Genomic DNA, 22,687 nt, shown 5'->3' on the forward strand with positions numbered 1-22,687 from the left:
ACTTCCAGTACTATGTTGAATAAGAGTGGTGAGAGTGGGCATCCTTGTCGTGTTCTTGATCTTAAGGGAAAGGCTCTCAGCTTTTCCCCATTGAGAATGATATTTGCTGTGGGCTTTTAATAGATGGCTTTTATGAATTTGAGGAATGTTCCCTCTATCTCTACCACTCTGAAGACTTTTAATCAGGAATGGATGTTGTATTTCGTCAAATGCTTTTTTCTGCATCATTTGAGAGTACCATGTGGTTCTTCTCCCTTCTCTTATTGATTTGTTCTATCACACTACCCTTGCATCCTGGGGATAAATCCCACCTTGTCATGGTGGATAATCTTTTTAATGTACTATTGGATCCTATTAGCTAGGATCTTGTTGAGAATCTTGGCATCCATATTCATCAGGAATATTGGTCTGAAATTCTCCTTTTTGAAGGAGTCTTTGCCTGGTTTAGGGATCAGTGTAATGCTGGCTTCATAAAGAGTCTGGAAGCTTTCCTTCTGTTTCTATTTTTTGAAACAGTTTCAGCAGAATAGGTATTATTTCTTCTTTGAATGTTTGTTAGAATTCCCCAGGGAATCTGTCAAGTTCTGGGCTCTGTTTTTTAGGGGTGGTTTTTTATCACTGCTTCAATCTCATTTCTCGATATTGGCCTATTCCGGTTGTCAATTTCCTCCTGTTTCAATCTTGGAAGTTTATAGGTTTCCAGGAATGCATCCATTTCTTCTAGGTTGCTTAACTTATTGGCATATAACTGTTGATAACAATTTCTGATGAATGTTTCTGTTTCCTTGCTCTTAGTCATGGTCTCTCCCCTTTCATTCATAATTTTATTAATTTGGGTCCTCTCTTTTCTTTTGGATTAGTTGGGCCAGTGATTTATCGATCTTATTCATTCTTTCAAAGAACCGGCTTCTAGTTTCGTTAATATGTTCTATTATATCTCTAGTTTCTAACTCATTGATCTCTGCTCTAATCTTGATTATCTACCTTTTTGTGCAGAGGTTGGCTTAATTGGTTGTTGATTTTCCAGTTCTTTAAGGTATAGAGAGTTGGTGCATTATGGCTATGTGTTTCTCCCTTAGAACTGCCTTTGCCGTATCCCATAGGTTTTGGACCGATTTGGTTTCTATGAATTGTTTATGTTCTTCTTTGATTTCCTGGTTGATCCAAACATTCTTAAGCAAGATGGTCTTTAGCTTCCAAGTGTTTGAATTCCTTCCAAACTTTTTTATATTTTTTGTGGTTGAGTTTCAGTTTCAAAATATTGTGGTCTGAGAATATGCAGGGAATAATCTCAATCTCAAGTTCAGCCCTGTTTTGTGGCCCACGTTGTGGTCTATTCTGGGGACCATTCCATGTGCACTTAAGAAGAATGAGTATTCTGTTGTTTTAGGGTGGAATGTTCTGTATATATCTATGAGGACCATTTGATCCAATGTGTCATTCAAAGCTCTTGTTTTTTTATTAATTTTCTGCCTGGATGATCTGTCTATTACTGAGAGTGGCGTGTTAAGATCCCCTAAAATTAATGTATTCATATCAGTATGACTCTTTATTTTGATTAACAGTTGGCTTATGTAGTTGGCTTATCCCATATTTGGGGCATTAATGTTTACAATTATTAGATCTTCTTGCTGGATAGACCCTTTAAGCATGGTGTAATGTCCTTCTGTATCTCTAGTCCTTAGCTTAAAATCTAATTTATCTGATATGAGAATCACCACCCTGCTTTCTTCTGAGGCCCATTGTCATGAAAGATGGTTCTCCATCCCTTGACTCTCAGTCTGGATGTATCTTTAGGTTCCAAATGTGCCTCTTGTAGACAGCATATGGATGGATCCTCTCGTTTTATTCAGTTTTCAATCCTGTGCCATTTTATGGGAGCATTCAGGCTGTTCATGTTGAGAGTGATTATTGAAAAATAAGTTTTTATTGACATATTGTCTGTGAAGTCCTTGCTTCTATAGATTGTCTCTGTAAATTTCTGTTCTATGTCACTCTTGGATTCTTTCTTCTTTTATAGAGCCCCCCTTAATATTTCTTATAGTACTGGTGTGGTGATCACATACACTTTTATACCTTGCTGGTGGAAGCTCTTTACCTATCCATCCATTTTGAATGTCAGTCTTGCTGGATAAAGTATTCTTGGATGCATGTTTTTCTCATTTAATGCCCTGAATATGTCTTGCCACCCTTTCTGGCTTTCCAGGTTTCTATGGACAGGTCTGATGTTATTCTGATGGGCCTTCCTCTGTATGTAAGGAATCTCTTCTCCCTAGCTGCCCTTAAGACCTCTTATCTAAAATTATGATTTGTGAATTTCACAACTAACTGTCTGGAGATCTTTATAAATTCGTTGATCTTGGGGGTGTCCTTTCTGCCTCTAGGACATGAACACTTGTTCCATTCTCCAAATTGGAGAAATTTTCATCCAGAATATATTCAACCATATCTTCTAGTCTTCTGTCTTTCTCGACCCACTCAAGGATCCCAATATTTCTGACACTGGAACATTTTGTCATGTCATTTATTTGCCTAATTCTGTTTTCATGGCTTCTAAGTTGTTTTTTTTCCAGGCCTCCACCTGATCCTTCTTCTCTATAAGTTTGTCTTCCAGATCACCAATTCTATCTTCTGTCTCAGTTACCCTAGCTGTTAGAATATTTAGATGAGATTGGATCTCATTGATAGAATTTTTTTTTTTTTTTTTTTTTTACTTTATAGGACAAATTTTATTTTTAACTTGTTCCCACTATTCTGGTTCATTTTTTTTTATTAATTTTTTATTTTTTATAAACATATATTTTTATCCCCAGGGGTACAGGTCTGTGAATCACCAGCTTTACACACTTCACAGCACTCACCAAAGCACATACCCTCCCCAATGTCCATAATCCCACCCCCTTCTCTCAACCCCCTCCCCCCAGCAACCCTCAGTTTGTTTTGTGAGATTAAGAGTCACTTATGGTTTGTCTCCCTCCCAATCCCATCTTGTTTCATTGATTCTTCTCCTACCCACTTAAGCCCCCATGTTGCATCACCACTTCCTCATATCAGGGAGATCATATGATAGTTGTCTTTCTCTGCTTGACTTATTTCACTAAGCATGATACGCTCTAGTTCCATCCATGTTGTCGCAAATGGCAAGATTTCATTTCTGACAAGTCAGTTCTCACTTCCACCCTTAAAGATTTTATGTTGTCATTAATGGTTTTCTGCAACCTAGCTATCGTCTGGATAATTGTAAGCCTGAATTTTCTTTCCGACATTCTGTTTAAGTCCATATCCAATAGTTCTGTGGCAGAGGGCACAGTCTCTAAATTTTTCCTCTGTTGGGTGTTCTTCTTTCTAGTCATTTTGGTAAGAGATGGTTGATGGGATAGCTGAATATATCAGCCATGATCCAGGCAAGGTGCATTCTGGAAAAGTTTCAGAGCAATTAGAAGTCATGACCAACAAGAAAGAAAAAGAGAGAGAGAGAGAAATGAGAAAACCCGCCAAAATGAGCCCCCAAACTAAGATTTATAAGGTACATAAGCAAAAAAGAACAAACAAAAAGACCAACAAAAGTAAATGAGAAGAAAAGGAAGAATAACCTGGCCAAAATGAACCCCAAGAATAAGATTTATATAATACCAGAACAAAAACAAATACAGAGAAACACTGACGAAAGAATAAGATGGGAAGGTGGTTATAAATCCTTGATGTGGGCAATGAAGGCTATTTTGATTCTTCCTGGGAGTATCTTGTTAACTTTGTTAAAGTACTCAACTTTCCCAGATATAGAGAATTAAAATTGGCTTATATATAAAGGTATTATTGAATAGAGAAAAAGGATTACCTTGAAGCTTATATCTATATGTATATTTAAAAAAAGAAAAAGAAAAAGAAACAGTTATATGTATAAAAAAGTTCAAGTTACAAAGTTATTAAGGAATATGTTGTATTAAACTTCTAGTTGTAATGGTAAGTAGGTTCAAAAATTAAAATAATAAAAATTGTGAGAATGAGTTAAAAAAAGAAAGAAAGAAAGAAAAGTTGTATCTAAGAAATATACAGGTTTTAGGCCAATACCAGGATGTTAATATATTGTTTTCCCCTGATGTTCGGGTTTCACAATTTTATGGAGACCCTGTGGTGGTTCTTCTCTTGTTCTTTGGGTTGTCCTCTGGGGGTGGTGTCTGCTGCATTGTTTTACCTTGAGTCACCTTGCCTGTTATCAAGGGGCTGGCTCTGTGGAAACTTTTTTTAGGCTTTTGCTCTCTGGAGGTTTTTATTCTTTGAGGGCTTTTTGTGGCTTTTCAGAGGGTCAGAGCAAAGAAAGAATCTGTCTACACCTAGACCTCCACCTCAGAAAGAGGCCTCAGACTGTTCCCCTCTGGGTGGTCCAGAACACACAGACACCCTTTTCAAACTTTACTGAACAACATAACCTCCCACAGGCAGTGTGCACCATCATCCCAGTAGTCCCTTAAAGCTCCCACTTGTCTCTGCACACCCTGTGCAACTAAAACCAGGAGCTATATTGGCCCAGAGAGCTATATTGGTCAGGGAGCAGTCTGGGACTGCTGTCTGGAGTCTAGGCCTATGCCGAGTACACTCAGACACTGGGTTTGCACAGGTGTCAGAAAGCTGCAGTTCCCTAACGGAGATCTCATGGGGTTTTCTCAGGTGTGGGCTGGGAGCGCTCAGAGCCTTCTGCTAGTCACAGATGGCTGTAGTCCTATATACCACCAGTCACCACCTGCACTGCGCTCTCTCAGCCTTGGGCAGGAGTGTACCAAGCTTAAGTGGTGGTGCAAGCAGTGAAAAGCCACGGGCTCAGGGACCATGGACTGGAGGCCCTGCTGGACTCTCTCTGGCATGGCTGGTTGCCTGCGTTGACTGTCCAGGAACATGGGCTTAGGCCTATGTCCATGACCACCCAACTCCACCAGTTGCCCCTTAAGATCTTTTGCTCTTTTTGAGTGCTTTTAACCAGACTCCAAGTTTGTATTGGGGTATTACTTTCCAAGGGGTCACTTCCGGGGGCTTTCTTCCCTTTCTGTTTACCCTCCAATATCAGTCCAAACTTTCCCACTCCACTTTACCTCTCCACTGATGTCTTCTGCCCCCATGGAGATCCAGAGGTGTATAATCTTACATCTCAGGCCAATTTCATGGGTGTTCAGAGTGTTCTGGTAGATATTTAGCTTATTCAGGGGACTGATTGAAACAAGGTCTCCTATTTCTCTGCCATCTTGCCCCTCTGCCCCATTTTTTTTTTCATTATTTTAGAAGGTTATCATAAATATTGGTCCTTAGAACTACTAAGTGGTGAGTTCAGTTTGCTAATATTTTTATTAATTTTGCATTGATATTCAAAGATAAGACGAGTTTGTTTTCTTGTGCAAAGTTTCTCAACTTTAGATACTAACATTTGATTTGAGTAGCAAGTGATTAAATATGAGGGTAGAGAAGAGAACTTTGGATGGCTTATTTCTTAGTTCAAGGCCATGCTCTTCTGTTGACAGAGTGAATCACAATTACTTTATTCAGTCTAGCCTTTTTTGGTGTGCTTTTATTTTTTAATTTTTTAAAGGTTTTATTTATTTGACAGAGAGAGAGAGGACCAGAGAGCACAAGCAGGAAGAGTGTCAAAGGAAAGGGGAGAAGCAGACTCCCCGCTGAGCAAGGAGTCTCTTGTAGGACTCAATCCCAGGACCCTGGGCCCGTGATCTTAACCAAAGGCAGATGCTTACCCAACTGAGCCACCCAGGTGCCCCTGGGTGTGTCTTTAGATTATCTGATATTATCTTAGTCTCTTTAAGACCCTTTGGCTTCTTACTTCCTTTTTTACCTTTAATACGACTCTTCGACAAGATGCTTAGCAATTGTAAGATGCTTCCCCTATTCATTTTCTCAGCCCTTTTCTGTCAATTCCCAGGAGTTAGGGCTCTGATTCCCGTGAGCTCAGACAGATTTTTATCAGGTTGGCACTTTCTCAGCTTTCTTTTTCCACCCCTTCCTTCCATCTCCCTTGCCTATAAAATCCTGCCTGACCCATTTCTGCAAGACAGATTCTGGATCTGACTTTGCTGGTGTTACTATTTCCCCTACTTAATGTGAATTGAAGATACTGATTTTCTGTTTCTCCTAGTCATAGCATAGGTTGGATTCTAGATGATTTGTTTTTTCCTCTTAGTTCATTTTTAGGATATGTGGAGAGGTTTGAATTCAGGTAGTTTCCATTATCCCACAGGAAGCTGGAAGTTCTCTTGCTGGTGTTAACCTAGGAGCAGTGTATCTTGAATGCATACATTATGTATGCATGTACATATCTAACTACAGAAGTTCTATTGCTTCTTTTTAAAATACCATTTGGCCACCTTTTTAGTATTGTTTTCTATAAGATATAAGTCTAAAATGAATCTGTATATATTCATTTTACAGGTGGTTTTCAGTTTTGAGACTCCTCAATGAATATTTGATAATTTAGTTTAGTTTTTATGAAGCAGCTCATCATTATTTAAAGATGATAGTAATAAAAAACCAATTTAAGCCTTTATACACATCTCTACAGAAATTGGGTCAATTTTTTATGCTTCAGGATATGATACCTGAAAAGTAATGTGGTTCCTTGACATTCAGAGAGTATAAGGTCCTTACCAGGGAGGTATATCTGAATCCTCTGGAATAAATTTACAAAATAATTTTTACCTAGTTTCTACCCATAGAATAGAGGTTTAAACTTTTCTACATATTATTATTATCTGTGGAATTTTGAAGAATCTCAGTGCTATTTCACATGGTGGACCCATTATGAAATCAGAGTTCACAGAGGCAGTATCCCAGATATCAGTATAAGGCCTGAGATAGAGCCAAAATGATGTCTTAGAAATATTGATTCTTGTACCAATACATGGATTCACACACAATTGATGTAGGAAAAATGTTAGGGTTGGAAACTGAGGGCCAAGAAATTATTCTTAAGATGTCTTTGGTGCAAAAAGGTGGCTTTATTAAAACACAGGGACAGGACCTGTGGGCAGAAAGAGCAGCACCTGGGTCATGAAAAATGGCCTGTTATATACTTTCAAGTTGGAAGGGGGTTAGGGATGGCATAAACCACCCAGATATTTTGGAAACAAGGTTTCCAGCATCCTGAGGGGGTTAGATATTGTTAGGAAAATGTTATTTATTACTGTTTAGTAAAAACACAGTCATGAGGATCTTCAGATGTATATCAGTGGGTCATGTGTTTGGAAGATGATTGCTAACATGTATCTTGGGGGATAGAGATAAAAGAAGTTTCCAAAGGAATTTTATATGTTATAGTAGGCTACAGAATCCTGTGGGTCAGGCTAAGATTGCCTTTTGCACTTACCAAAGTATTAAAATCGAGGCAACTGGGTTCCTAGAGGAATGTCACTCTGCCTCTTTCAAGGACTTGTCAATGGGTTCTAAGTAGTAAGAAAATTTAATAGTTTTTCTTCTGCCTTTGTTTCCCAGATCATAACCATAGTTGAGAATCAGTGGTGGTTTTTGAGACCACAGCTCAATAATCTTTATGAGCTAGTTGAAGAAACATGGTTCTAGAAAATTCCACTTCTTGTTTTCCTAACATATAGCTATATTTTTGAGATTGTTAGGTAAAAGCAAGATCTTCCATAGTATCAAATAATGCTAAGGAAATATCTCCAGTAAGACATAAATCTCTACTAGTTACTGCTACTGTTCTGAGAAACTTACAGAGGTTCTAATCTGTGAGAAGAGAAAGTAATTTGGAATTTCCAAAGCTTCCCTAAGCACATTTTGGAAAAGTAATCTTTTTCATTTCACTAGAACTGTGATTTCTATGGCTTCTATGGTTTTTAAGTCATCTGCAGAAAGATTGCTTCAGAATCAACTGGGAAACTCGTTAAGTGCAGTTTCCTAAACCTCACCCCAAAAGAATTGGATTGAATAGGGCTGGGGGCAAGCTCAGGAGTTGTGTGTGTGTGTGTGTGTGTGTGTGTGTGTGTGTGTGTTTAGTTAATTAATTTATTTAGTTAATTACTTTATTTATTTTTTTAATTTTTTCAATTTATTTATTTTCAGAAAAACAGTATTCATTATTTTTTCACCACACCCAGTGCTCCATACAATCCGTGCCCTCTATAATACCCACCACCTGGTACCCCAACCTCCCAACCCCCGCCACTTCAGGAGTTGTTTTTAGCAAACCATCAGGTGATTCTGATGCATTCAAAGTCACTGTGAGCTCTAGCTTATGCAAAGATGCATTCCAGAGGAACTTAGTAGAAAGTTTTAGGAATTTTGATAGCCTCAGATCCCCAGAGGCACAAGTAGAACAGATACAGATTTCACTTTCATGACATTCACAAAGTATTGACATAGAGATCTAAAAAATGAAATAACTTTTCTATCCTATAGTTGATGAAAAAAGAACATAGTGTTCATATGTTGTGTAAATCGTTTTCATTAAATCTTTTGGCTGGATTAGTTACATCTTCATATTTGTAAATCCATTAACAGGTTCTTTTCCTTCAGGTTTTCAGCAGCAGCCATGGTAGAACCAAAATACACCTTGTGGACCTTGTTAATATGTGTTTACTCCCTTCAGAAGAGTCCTGTGATATTTGCCAGCTTTGCAAATATAACTCCTGGTTCAATATATTCTGTATGATAGAATGAATTTGAAAAAAACATTGTTGTAGTCCAACTTTTCTTTTTCTTAGAAAAGTTGTTACCCAGTACATGTGACCTCATTAGTCAGAACTTTTCTATAATCACTCTAAGTTTTGGAGGTTTTAGGCAGTGATTCTTAGTATTTTGGATCAAGGATTTCATTGAGAATCTGACAAGAGCCTTGAAACTCTCTTGCCCAGATACTTGAACATATTTAAATGAAATCAAAGTCTCTATATATTTTTAGGGAATCTATTAACATCCCAAAGCTTTTTAGAGTCACGTTGTAGCTTAAAAATTCCTGATATAAGAAATGTGGCATCTATGCAAATTTATAACTTAATAGAATTTTTTATGTTTTTCAGGTATCTGTACAAGAACAAAATTCATGCCCTAGATAAGCAAACATTTAAAGGACTCATATCTTTGGAACAGCTGTAAGTAATAAAAACTCCTTATTGAATCATTGATGGTTATGGTTCAAATAGAAGCTTTTTAAGTGTCATTACGTGATAGTTGAGCAATTATTTTAAGTTTTGTCATGCAGTTTGAATGATTGAATATTCTGTAATCAGTTGGATAAAAATCAGAATGCATGACAGAGTTGGCATGAGGGCAGGAAGATAGACAGCGCTCATTTGGAATCCCAGCTCCTGCATTTATTAGTTGTATGCTATTGGGCAAGTTGCCTTCCCTGAATCTGTTTCCAAATCTCTGAAATGAAGGTATTTCTACTATAGATTAAGATATTCCAAGCAGAGAGTCTAGTTTATCACTTGACACAAAATAGACATTTCATAGAAGGTAACTGATACCTGTGATTTATCAAGTTCATAGTCATTTATCTGATATGGGAACTCCCGGAGCATGAGCTCTAACCTCTTGTTCGAGAAATGAATAACCAAATCCAATGTTAATTAAGTGATTTGCTTAAGGTTAAAAGTTTGTGGAATTGTTATTACAACCTAGATCTCCTGACTGCTATTCTAGTAAACTTTTTAACATTTGACACCTTATTTCTGGTTTCAAGAATAGTTTGAAATCCCATAAAATTTAGTTTCACTTTTCAGAATTTCAGTTGGAAATATGAATTCATCAGTATGAAGAAATTATGTTATATGGTTACTGTTACTGAATGGCAATTTGATGTTTTAGTGAGACATTTCTCTCAATTTTTAGTGCTGTGATGCAAATACTAATAAGATATTTGAAGATATTTTACCTCATTCATGATAAGCTATGGGATATTTATCAGCTCAGATATATAGAATACTCCTCGATCTTTAATTAATAGGACTCTTAAATACCAGAAGCTTTTGATTCTCAGTTTTGTTTCTATCTTCTCTGTGGCTTCTTATTTTCAAAAACTATTTGCAATCATTTCTGTAAGAAATATGCTTCTGTAACAGTCCAAAGAAATCCAGATTTCTGTTTCCTGGAAGGCCAAAGTGTTAGACTATTGTACTAAAATATGATCAATTGGATATATATATATAAAGAATTTATGTATTTGACAGAGAGTGAGGGAAGGAGAGAGAGCACAAGCAGGGGGAGCAGAAGAGGGAGAGGGGGAAGCAGGCTCCCCACTCAGAAGGGAGCCTGATGTGGGACTTAATCCCAGGACCCTGAGATCATGACCCGAGCTGAAGGCAGAGGCTCAACCCACTGAGCCACCCAGGAGCCCCAGTTGGATATATATTTTTACAAACCTTTGTTTCTATTTACTTCTCTGCTTGTTAATTTTATTTTACATAACTAATGAGTCATCCTGTGACAAAGTGTGTTTCTTCATCTTTAGGTAATTTCTACTATATTGTAGGACCATCACAAAAATCATTAAGTACAACTTCTTTAATAACAAAAACAAACAAAACCCTTATCACTGTGATGTGTTTTTCATCAAATATAGTCACAAATAGTTTATAAAAATTAACATATGAAAAGTTCTAATTTTTGTTTAAAGTGCACATAATACTCACCAGTAAATGCTTTATATTCTGATCATAATTAGTGGTCTTTTTTTTTTTTTTTAAAGATTTTATTTATTTATTTGACAGAGGGAGATCACAAGTAGGCAGAGAGGCAGGCAGAGAGAGAGAAGGAAGCAGGCTCCCCGCTGAGCAGAGAGCCCAATGCGGGACTCGATCCCAGGACCCTGAGATCATGACCTGAGCCAAAGGCAGCGGCTTAACCCACTGAGCCACCCAGGCGCCCATAATTAGTGGTCTTACTAATATTGAGTAAAGCCATGGAAATAGGCATTTCTGTTTGCTAATTTTAAAGCATGATTCCATGCTCTTGTGAATCACTATTCAAAGAGGATTTTTGGAATCCAAATATTTAATCCCTAATCCTTGGAATTTTTCATAATTTTAATTATAGCTCTGAAAGCCAATTCATTCTAGTATCTCTATCAAACCACAGAAGAGCTTGATATGCCTGAAATATTTTTTCTTTAAGATCTCTCTATACATGGCCTTTCTTTTAATGATTCTTATTGTTCACAATGCTTTGGGGATTAAAATCCTTTTTGAGAAAGGCAGGAAGACATGATAGTTGTTTGCATAGCCTTGAAAATATAGTAGGGCATTGCAATGGCAATTCTGCTACTGACATAATTGCTTACATTCAGTATGAAAGTATACTTTTTGATTTTCCTGTAGTCTTTAAGACATAGTCAGTAATCTAAAAAAGTGGCAATGAAAAGTAAAGAAAGGATATTGAAGTAGGATTTGTTAGTGTAATTCTTTTTTTTTTTTATCTTTTGGTCAATTGAAAATTTGGTAAACTATATTCATTTTTTTAAAGATTTTATTTATTTATTTTTTGTTTGCTTATTTGACAGAGAGAGAGTATGAGCTGTAGGAAAAGGTAGAGAGAGAAAGAGAATGTCAAGCCTACTCCATGGTGAGCACAGAGCTGACACGGGCTTGATCTCAAGACCTTGAGATCATGGTCTTGGCTGAAATCAAGAGTTAAATAGTTAACTGACTGAGCCATCCAGGTGATCCAAACTACGATCCTTTTTTAGAATCACTTTATTGAGGTATGATTATCACATAAAAGGATGTGCATGCTTTATGTAAACAACGTGATGAGTTTGGAGATAAGTATACACCAATGAAACCATTGCCACAATCTATGTCATAAATATATACATCACTTCCAAAAGTTTCCTTCCATACCTGTATTATTATTATAATTATTTTTGATAAGAACACATAATATACCCTCTTAGCAAATATTTAAGCATACAGTTCAGCCTTAAGTCCTGAAACTATAACATTACCAGGACAATACATAAAGTCTTCTTGACAGTGGTCTTCAATGATTTCTTGGATATGAAAGTGAAAGCACAGATTACAAAAGCAAAAATAGATAATTAGAGCTATATCAAACTAAAAAACTTCTGTACAACAAAGAAAACCATCAACAAAATGAAAGGCACCTCATGTAATGGAAAAATATTTGCAAACATATATCCAGTAAATCCAAAACATATGAGGAACTCTTACAATTCAATAACAAAAATCCAAATAACCTGATTTAAAAATAGGGAAAGGAGTTGAAAAGATATTTCCCCCAGAAAGACTTAGAAATGGCCAACAAGTATATGAAAGTGTTCTCAATGTCACTAATCATCAGGGAAATGCAAATTAAAAACATGATGTGAAGTCACCTCACACTAGTTAGCATGGCTATTAGAAAAAAAAAATATTGTTGAAGATGGTGCAGAGGAAAGAGAATTCCTTGCACAATGTTGGTGGGAATATAAATTGGTGCAGCCACTCTGGAAAAAAGTACAAACATTTCTCAAAAAATTAAAAATAGAATTACCATGTCATCCACCAATCCCACATCTGTATATTTATTCAAAGAAGTTGAATTCAGGATCTCAAAGAAATACCTGCACTCCCATGCTCACAGCAACATTTTTTATAATAACCCTCTGTCCACTGACAGATGAATTGATAAGGAAAATGTGGTACATACATACATACACTAGAATATTATTCAGGATCAAAAAGGAATGAAATCCTGCCATTTGTGATAACCTGGTCGAATTTGGAAGACATTATGCTAAGTGAAGTAAGCCTGACAGAGAAGGACAAATACTATATAATACCACTTGTAAGAGAAATCTAAATAGTCAAAGAAGTACAGAGTAGAATAGTGGTTGCCAGGGGATGGGGGCAGGAGAAATGGGGAGGTGTTAATCAAAGGGTGCAATCTTTTAGTAATGAGAAATGAATAAAACCTAGCAATCTACTGTACTAAATAGTGACAAGCCACATTCTGCTTTAAGGATGAATTCTTTCTTTATATTGCATTAGAATATCTTCCATGTGTTGGCTACATGAAGAGAAATTTTGATATTAAATACAAGTAATAAAGCAAAAATGTTATTTTAAGCATTAATAAGGCACAGTTGTTTCTGTAGAATAATTTATATTCTTATATTGATTGTGTCAGGGCAGTGAATGGAGTAAGGAGTAATTATCTTTATAAGAAATAGAATGGATTTTTATGTAGGAAGATAGTGTTATTATATATTAAGAAAGTGTATATTAAATGAATATTTATGAGGATTCAATCAATTTTATCAAAGGTAAAGACCATTTCCTTGGGTATAATTTTTCATTTTTTATATAGTTGAACACCACTGTTTAAGGAGGATAGCATCTCCAAAGCATGTTTTTATTCTTCAAATGATGCAGAGGACTCTAATGCTTCTACCTTTCTGAACAAGAGTACCTGCTGTGTTCTTAGGAAGCACAGTTTAATATTTCTTGTATTATTAGTCAGTCATCCTGCTTTCAATTACTCTTCTTGATCCAAAATTTCTGTCTTTATTCTGCTGATACAATGGACATATTTTCATTGATAATTTTTTTTTTTTTGCCAATAAATTTCTCATCCTAACCTCCTTAATAGGAACTAAATATCTCTTGTGAAATGATATTTTCTAGTAATGGTCCTCATATGACCACTGAACTAGAAGTAATACAATCCATTTTAGTTAGTCATTACTTTAAACTTAAAATATTTCCTTTTCAATGTATAACTTCATATTCCTTACTTTTCCTTTTCTTTAGATGTTTACTATTGCTAAGTGATATATTTTATCTAGAGCATTTCTATTATATAAAAACAGGCTTTCATACCTGTGTTAAACTGTTATGTTTTGCTCCATGTCTTAAATATCAACATCATATTCCATTGTCTACTGAAATTACAGAAAGAGACAAAACAGTGTTTCCAAGAACGTAAGATATTATGAACTAAGTTTGAACTAAGTATGAAATAAGACTGAACTAAATTTGATCTGACTGAATATGTGTGGCACTTATTAATTATTTAATCTTGAGCATTTCACTTTGCAATTCTAAACCTTGTTTATTAAATAAGGATAATAGTAGCTATTTGCCAGGCTAACTCTGAGATCTAAGGATAATATAGATAAAACACTTGGCAATAGTTGATCCTGAAATAACAATACCTATTATTTTTTTTAATTTTTCCATAGCATATATTCTTTCTTATTTTTTTTAAATTTCAATTATTTTTTTTCAGTGTTCCAAAATTCATTGTTTATGCACCACACCCAGTGCTCCATGCAATACATGCCCTCCATAATACCCACCACCAGGCTCACCCAACCCCCCACTCCCTCCCCTCCAAAACCCTCAGTTTGTTTCTCAGAGTCCACAGTCTCTCATGGTTTGTCCCCTTCTCCAATCCCCCCCCCACTCACTTCTCTCCATCTCCCAATGTCTTCTGTGTTATTCCTTATGCTCCACAAGTAATACCTATTATTTTTAATTATATTTATTATTATTTTATAGTTATTAGTTCACTATTTTATGAACAACTTGTCAAAAAAAAAAAAACCCAGCTAATTTGGGGCACCTGGATGGCTCAGTGGGTTAGGCCTCTGCCTTCAGCTTAGGTCATGGTCTCAGGGTCCTGGGATCGAGCCCCACATAGGACTTTCTAATCAGCGGGGAGCCTGCTTCCCTCTCTCTCTGCCTGCCTCTCTGCCTACTTGTGATCTCTCTCTCTCTCTGTCAAATAAATAAATAAAGTCTTTTTTTTTTTAAAGAAACAGCTAATTTGTTATTTATTTATTTAAAGAAATGGCTAATTTAAATGGTGTATTTTTAAAAAAGACTTACTTATTTGATAAAGAGAGAGAGAGTAGGGGTGGGGAGGGAAGGGGAAAGGAGAGGGAGAAAGAAGCAGACTTTGTCCTGAGTTGGAGCCTGAAGCAGGGCTTGACCTCATGACCTTGAGATCACAACCTAAGCTGCAACTAAGAGTTGGTTGCTTAACTGACCACGCCACTCAGGTATCCCCAAATGGTATATTTTTAAAATATATTTTAAAGTATATTTTTAAAATACAAATATATTTTTTATATTTTTTAAACTTAGCTAGTGATATAAAGTATTATTAACTTAATGTCTTTGACTTTTCTTGATCTGTCTAGTTTATCTTAAAGGACTTTTCAACTTGATTACTTAACATAAGCCATAAATGACTATAAATGCTAACAAGGTACCATCTTTTTAAACATGTAAATATATCAAATTATAAAGTTAATATTTCAAAGGTTTTTAAAAGTATCTTTTTTTTTTTCAAGAGGCTTCAAGCCTGATTGCATTTTTTTTAAGAATATAAAATTACAAAGAACAGAATAGCTAGCTTAATGTTTTTGGATTTATAGATACTTGGAAAATACAAAAATTCTGACTGGAACAGAAGAATATATGGGTAAAACTTCTTTTGCTCATTCATTGCCTGAAAGTCCTACATTAGAGCCCCTTTGGGCTTATCTAAATTGTCACTGTCATTCATCCAAAAATCACCAGGTAAATCTCTGTTAGTTAAACAAATTGAGTTTGTCACTAATTGCAGGGAATGAGAACACATGCTGTGGGAGTCAGGGGACTGTCATTAAGAGGATGTTAGAAAAAACATGTTATAAACTTAAACTTTGGGTAGGTGATTTTGGAGAGGGAAAGAAGGCAGGAATTTGCTCTAAATTGAATAATTCCAGAAAATGTGCACCAAAACTATGATTGTGTATCTTACTTAATCTTATCTATAGAGAGGGGAGAATAGAATAGGAATAAAACTGTAATTGATTGGATATAGGATTCACTGAATCTGGCCAAAAGAAGAGGGTGTTTGGTATTTTGTGGGTGGCAAAGTAACCTTGTTTTTGTTTGTGCTTAGACAAAATTAGCAAGTAGCCTTGTTTTGTTCCATTTTATCAAGGTCTCAGAGTAACCTTGTCTTAGCTTGGATTCTGTGAGATTATGTTCAATAGAATACCATGGTCTATCCATGAGTGCTAGGCCAGCTTTTGAATGTCAAAGATCATCTTTCTTTTTTTTAATTTTTCCTTTGTCAAGATAAATTAGAGCCCAGAATTCAGAATAAAGCATAGATCATTACAGCAGTAAAGGTTCTTTATTAAAGACTTTATTTAAAATGATCCTTCCATCAGATCACTAGTAACTTATTCTCAGTATAAAAAGGATCTTTGATGTATAACATCTGAAAAAGTTCCATTGATTTATAAACAGAGACAAATTTCTGCTTTTGACTATGATGTTGTAGGAGACAGCAGATTTACATTCTGCTTTTAAAACCCCCCCAAAACAGACAAAATATATAAACCAGCAGTTTTCAGGCAATGGACAATAGACAACAAAGAGCTGTGATCCATGACACAGGGACTCATGATGTGATCTCTGTGACTGCGCAGTTTTCAAGTTGAAGCACAGGGAGGGTTACATAGCCAGAGATTGGGTAAGTTGAGGAAGCAGAAATTGGAGTTTGGGGGTCCCGACATGGTGAAAACTGGTGACATGGGGCACCAGAAAGCAGAAAACTCCATGGAGAGGGCTCTGGACCTCCAGGGGTTTCTCCTGGTCTTTGGTTGGATACTGATCAGTACAAATTTCAGGAAACTACCTGTGCATAGAAGGGAACTACTGGAAATCTCTAGGTCAGAAAATTCCTGGATTTCCTACCCAGGGCAGAGAATATTTTGTGGTACTAACAGCCAGTGTGGAAGGACCTGATGCTACCTAGCACTAGATAGAGTTCTCAGTAGAGTGTCAACTTAATAGAAGGGCTAAATGAGTTCTTTTTTTTTTTTTTTAAATAGATTTCACTTTTTCTTTTTCTTTTTTTTTTAAAGATTCTATCCATTCATTTGACAGAGAGAGATCACAAGCAGGCAGAGAGGCAGGCAGAGAGAGAGGAGGAAGCAGACCCCCTGCCAAGCAGAGAGCCTGATGCGGGGCTCGATCCCAGGACCCTGGGATCATGACCTGAGCCGAAAGCAGAGGCTTTAACCCACTGAGCCACCCAGGCGCCCCGGCTAAATGAGTTCTAAGATGAAGATTTCTTTATCTCCTCTAATAAAAATAAAAAAAGCCAAAGAGAATCAAACTGCTCTCAGGTAATATAACTGTGCAGAATGAAGTTCACTATTCATCAAGGAAATGCAAAAAAATCTAGCAGTGAATAACCCAACATTCACAATTCTTCTGATTCAATCAGAAATTGCCAAGCAAGCACATGATGACAGAGTTATAAAATCAAAAACCAAAACCTGATAATACTAAGAGGAAAAATAAGCAAATTGAACACTCTTTTGTCAATAATTGATAGAAAAATAGATGAAAAAAATCACTAAGCATATAGGAGACCAGAACACCAGTACCAACTTGACCTAACTGATAGTAATAGGGCACTCCACCTCAAATCTGAAAAAGATACATTTTCAAGTGCAGAAGGAACACTTACAGAGATAGATAATATTCTAAACTACAAAATAATTCTAAATAATTTTTTTTAATTCTTTTTTTTAAATTTTTTTTTAAATTTTTTATTTTTCATAAACATATATTTTTATCCCCAGGGGTACAGGTCTGTGAATCACCAGCTTTAACCACTTCACAGCACTCACCAAAGCACATACCCTCCCCAATGTCCATAACCCCACCCCCTTCTCTCAACCCCCTTCCCCCCAGCAACCCTGTTTGTTTTGTGAGATTAAGAGTCACTATGGTTTGTCTCCCTCCCAATCCCATCTTGTTTCATTGATTCTTCTCCTACCCACTTAAGCCCCCATGTTGCATCACCACTTCCTCATATCAGGGAGAACATGTGATAGTTGTCTTTCTCAGCTTGACTTATTTCGCTAAGCATGATACGCTCTAGTTCCATCCACGTTGTCACAAATGGCAAGATTTCATTTCTTTTGATGGCTGCATAGTATTCCATTGTGTATATATACCACATCTTCTTGATCCATTCATCTGTTGATGGACATCTAGGTTCTTTCCATAGTTTGGCTATTGTGGACATTGCTGCTATAAACATTCGGGTGCACGTGCTCCTTCGGATCACTACGTTTGTATCTTTAGGGTAAACACCCAGTAGTGCAATTGCTAGGTCATAGGGCAGTTCTATTTTCAACATTTTGAGGAACCTCCATGCTGTTTTCCAGAGTGGCTGCACCAGCTTGCATTCCCACCAACAGTGGAGGAGGGTTCCCCTTTCTCCGCATTCTCACCAGCATCTGTCATTTCCTGACTTGTTGATTTTAGCCATTCTGACTGGTGTGAGGTGATATCTCATTGTGGTTTTGATTTGTATTTCCCTGATGCCGAGTGATATGGAGCACTTTTTCATGTGTCTGTTGGCCATCTGGATGTCTTTTTTGCAGAAATGTCTGTTCATGTCCTCTGGCCATTTCTTGATTGGATTATTTGTTCTTTGGGTGTTGAGTTTGCTAAGTTCTTTATAGATTTTGGACACTAGTCCTTTATCTGATATGTCGTTTGCAAATATCTTCTCCCGTTCTGTCAGTTGTCTTTTGATTTTGTTAACTGTTTCCTTTGCTGTGCAAAAGCTTTTGATCTTGATGAAATCCCAATAGTTCATTTTTGCCCTTGCTTCCCTTGCCTTTTGCGTTGTTCCTAGGAAGATGTTACAGTGGCTGAGGTTAAAGAGGTTGCTGCCCGTGTTCTCCTCAAGGATTTTGATGGATTCCTTTCGCACATTGAGGTCCTTCATCCATTTTGAGTCTATCTTTGTGTGTGGTGTAAGGAAATGGTCCAATTTCATTTTTCTGCATGTGGCTGTCCAATTTTCCCAGCACCATTTATTGAAGAGGCTGTCTTTTTTCCATTGGACATTCTTTCCTGCTTTGTCGAAGATTAGTTGACCATAGATTTGAGGGTCTATTTCTGGGCTCTCTATTCTGTTCCATTGATCTATGTGTCTGTTTTTGTGCCAGTACCATGCTGTCTTGATGATGACAGCTTTGTAATAGAGCTTGAAGTCCGGAATTGTGATGCCACCAACGTTAGCTTTCTTTTTCAATATCCCTTTGGCTATTCGAGTTTTTTTCTGGTTCCATATAAATTTTAGAATTATTTGTTCCATTACTTTGAAAAAGATGGATGGTACTTTGATAGGAATTGCATTAAATGTGTAGATTGCTTTAGGTAGCTGAATAGCAGTGGTGATAATGGACATCCCTGCCGTGTTCCTGACCTTAGCGGAAAAGGTTTCAGTTCTACTCCATTGAGAATGATATTTGTGGTGGGTTTTTCATAGATGGCTTTGATGATATTGAGGTATGTGCCCTCTATCCCTACACTTTGAAGAGTTTTGATCAGGAAGGGATGCTGTACTTTGTCAAATGCTTTTTCAGCATCTATTGAGAGTATCATATGGTTCTTGTTCTTTCTTTTATTGATGTGTTGTATCACATTAATTGATTTGCGGACATTGAACCAACCTTGCAGCCCTGGAGTAAATCCCACTTGGTCGGGGTGAGTAATCCTTTTAATGTACTGTTGAATCCTATTGGCTAGTATTTTGGTGAGAATTTTCACATCTGTGTTCATCAAGGATATTGTTCTATAGCTCTCTTTTTTGATGGGATCCTTGTCTGGTTTGGGGATCAAGGTGATGCTGGCCTCATAAAATGAGTTTGGAAGTTTTCCTTCCATTTCTATTTTTTGGAACAGTTTCAGGAGAATAGGAATTAGTTCTTCTTTAAATGTTTGGTAGAATTCCCCTGGGAAGCCATCTGGCCCTGGGCTTTGTTTGTTTGGAGATTTTTAATGACTGTTTCAATCTCCTTACTGGTTATGGGTCTGTTCAGGCTTTCTATTTCTTCCTGGTTCAGTTGTGGTAGTTTTTATGTGTCTAGGAATGCATCCATTTCTTCCAGATTGTCAAATTGTTGGTGTAGAGTTGCTCATAGTAGGTTCTTTTAATTGTTTGTATTTCTTTGGTGTTAGTTGTGATCTCTCCTCTTTATTCATGATTTTATTTATTTGGGTTCTTTCTCTTTTCTTTTTGATAAGTCTGGCCAGGGGTTTATCAATTTTATTAATTCTTTCTAAGAACCAGCTCCTAGTTTTGTTGATTTGTTCTATTGTTTTTTGGTTACTATTTCATTGATTTCTGCTCTGATCTTTATGATTTCTCTTCTCCTGCTGGTCTTAGGGTTTCTTTCTTGTTCTTTCTCCAGCTCCTTTAGGTGTAGGGTTAGGTTGTGTACCTGAGACCTTTCTTGTTTCTAGAGAAAGGCTTGTAATGCTATATATTTTCCTCTCAGGACTGCCTTTGTTGTGTCCCACAGATTTTGAACCGTTGTATTTTCATTATCATTTGTTTCCATGATTTTTTTCAATTCTTCTTTAATTTCCTGGTTGACCCATTCATTATTTAGAAGGATGCTGTTTAGTCTCCAAACTTTAGTTCTTTCCAAACTTCCTCTTGTGGTTGAGTTCTAGCTTCAGAGCATTGTGGTCTGAATATATGCAGGGAATGATCCCAATCTTTTGACACCAGTTGAGTCCTGATTTAGGACCAAGGATGTGATCTATTCTAGAGAATGTTCCATGTGCACTAGAGAAGAATGTGTATTCTGTTGCTTTGGGATGAAATGTTCACAGATATATTATATCTGTGATGTCCATCTGGTCCGGTGTTTCATTTAAGGCCTTTAATTCTTTGTTGATCTTTTGCTTGGATGATCTGTCCATTTCAGTGAGGGGAGTGTTAAAGTCCCCTACTATTATTGTATTGTTGTTGATGTGTTTCTTTGATTTTGTTATTAATTGGTTTATATAGTTGGCTGCTCCCACGTTGGGGGCATAGATATTTAAAATTGTTAAATCTTGTTGTTGGACAGACCCTTTGAGTATGATATAGTGTCCTTCCTCAACTCTTATTATAGTCTTTGGCTTAAAATCTAATTGATATGATATAAGGATTGCCACTCCTGCTTTCTTCTGATGTCCATTAGCATGGTAAATTCTTTTCCACCCTCTCACTTTAAATCTGGAGGTGTCTTCGGGCTTAAAATGAGTTTCTTGGAGGCAACATATAGATGGGTTTTTTTTTTTATCCATTCTGATACACTGTGTTTTTTGACTGGGGCATTTAGCCCATTAACATTCAGGGTAACTATTAAGAGATATGAATTTAGTGCCATTGTATTGCCTATGAGGTGACTGTTACTGTATATTGTCTCTGTTCCTTACTGGTCTACCACTTGTAGGCTCTCTCTTTGCTTAGAGGACCCCTTTCAATATTTTCTGTAGAGCTGGTTTGTTGTTTGCAAATTCTTTTAGTTTTTGTTTGTCCTGGAAGCTTTTTATACTCCTTCTATTTTCAGTGATAGCCTAGCTGGATATAGTATTCTTGGCTGCATGTTTTTCTCGTTTACTGCCCTGAAAATATCATGCCAGCTCTTTCTGGCCTGCCAGGTCTCTGTGGATAAGTCTGCTGCCAATCTAATATTTTTACCATTGTATGTTACAGACTTCTTTTCCCTGGGCTGCTTTCAGGATTTTCTCTTTGTCACTAAGATTTGTAAACTTACTATTAGGTGATGGAGTGTGGGCATATTCTTTTTAATTTTGAGGGGCGTTCTCTGAACCTCCTGAATTTTGATGCTCGTTCCCTTTGCCATATTGGGGAAATTCTCCCCAATAATTCTCTCCAGTATACCTTCTGCTCCCCTCTCTCTTTCTTCTTCTTCTGGAATCCCAATTATTCTAATGTTGTTTCATCTTATGGTGTCACTTATCTCTCGAATTCTTCCCTCGTGGTCCAGTAGCTGTTTGTCCCTCTTTTGCTCAGCTTCTTTTTTCTCTGCAATTTGGTCTTCTATATCACTAATTCTTTCTTCTGCCTCATTTATCCTAGCAGTGAGAGCCTCCATTTTTTATTGCACCTCATTAATTTATTTCAACTTGGTTAGATTTTAGTTCTTTTATTTCTCCAGAAAGGGCTTTTATATCTCCCGAGAGGGTTTCTCTAATATCTTCCATGCCTTTTTTGATCCCGGCTACAACCTTGAGAATTGTCATTCTGAGCTCTAGATCTGACGTATTACCGATGTCTGTATTGATTAGGTCCCTAGTCTTTGGTACTGCCTCTTGTTCTTTTTTTTTGTGGTGTATTTTTCCGCCTTGTCATTTTGTCCAGATAAAAGTATATGAAGGAGCAAGTGAAATACTAAAAGGGAGGCAACAACCCCAGGAAAATATGCTTTAACCAAATCAGAAGAGATCCCAAATCGTGAGGGGGGAGAAAGGGGATAAAAAGAAGTTCAAAAAGGAAGAAAGAAAAAAAAAAGAAAAGAATTAAAAATAGAAAATGAATAAAGAAAAGTAAAAAAAGAAAAAAATAAATATATTAAATAAACTAGTTTAAATACGTTAGAAAAGAAAAGGGTAAAAGTTAAAAAAAATTTAGAAGAAGAAGAGAAAAAAAATGAAAAAGAAAAATATTAAATTAACTGCAATACTAAAGAATCACAGGGAAAAAGCCATGAGTTCTGTGCTTTGCTTTCTCCTTCTCTGGAATTCTGCTGCTCTCCTTCGTATTGAAACCACACTCCTTGGTAGGTGAACTTGGTCTTAGCTGGATTTTTTATTGATCTTCTGGGGAAGGGGCCTGGTGTAGTGAT

The 22,687-nt window shown here is 36.6% G+C and overlaps 1 protein-coding gene across 1 annotated transcript in view; it reads left to right on the top strand.

Moving 5' to 3' along the window:
- The window catches only part of PXDNL (peroxidasin like), a 500,679-nt gene that overhangs the window by 261,546 nt on the left and 216,446 nt on the right, over nt 1–22,687 (top strand). Inside the window, exon 4 of the mRNA XM_082720100.1 lies at nt 9,033–9,104. Within this exon, the coding sequence (XP_082576226.1) occupies nt 9,033–9,104 (72 nt within the window). The remainder of the gene's footprint in view (nt 1–9,032; nt 9,105–22,687) is intronic.

This window comes from Mustela nivalis (assembly GCF_964662115.1).
Source record: "Mustela nivalis genome assembly, chromosome: 2".
NCBI lineage: Eukaryota > Metazoa > Chordata > Mammalia > Carnivora > Mustelidae > Mustela > Mustela nivalis.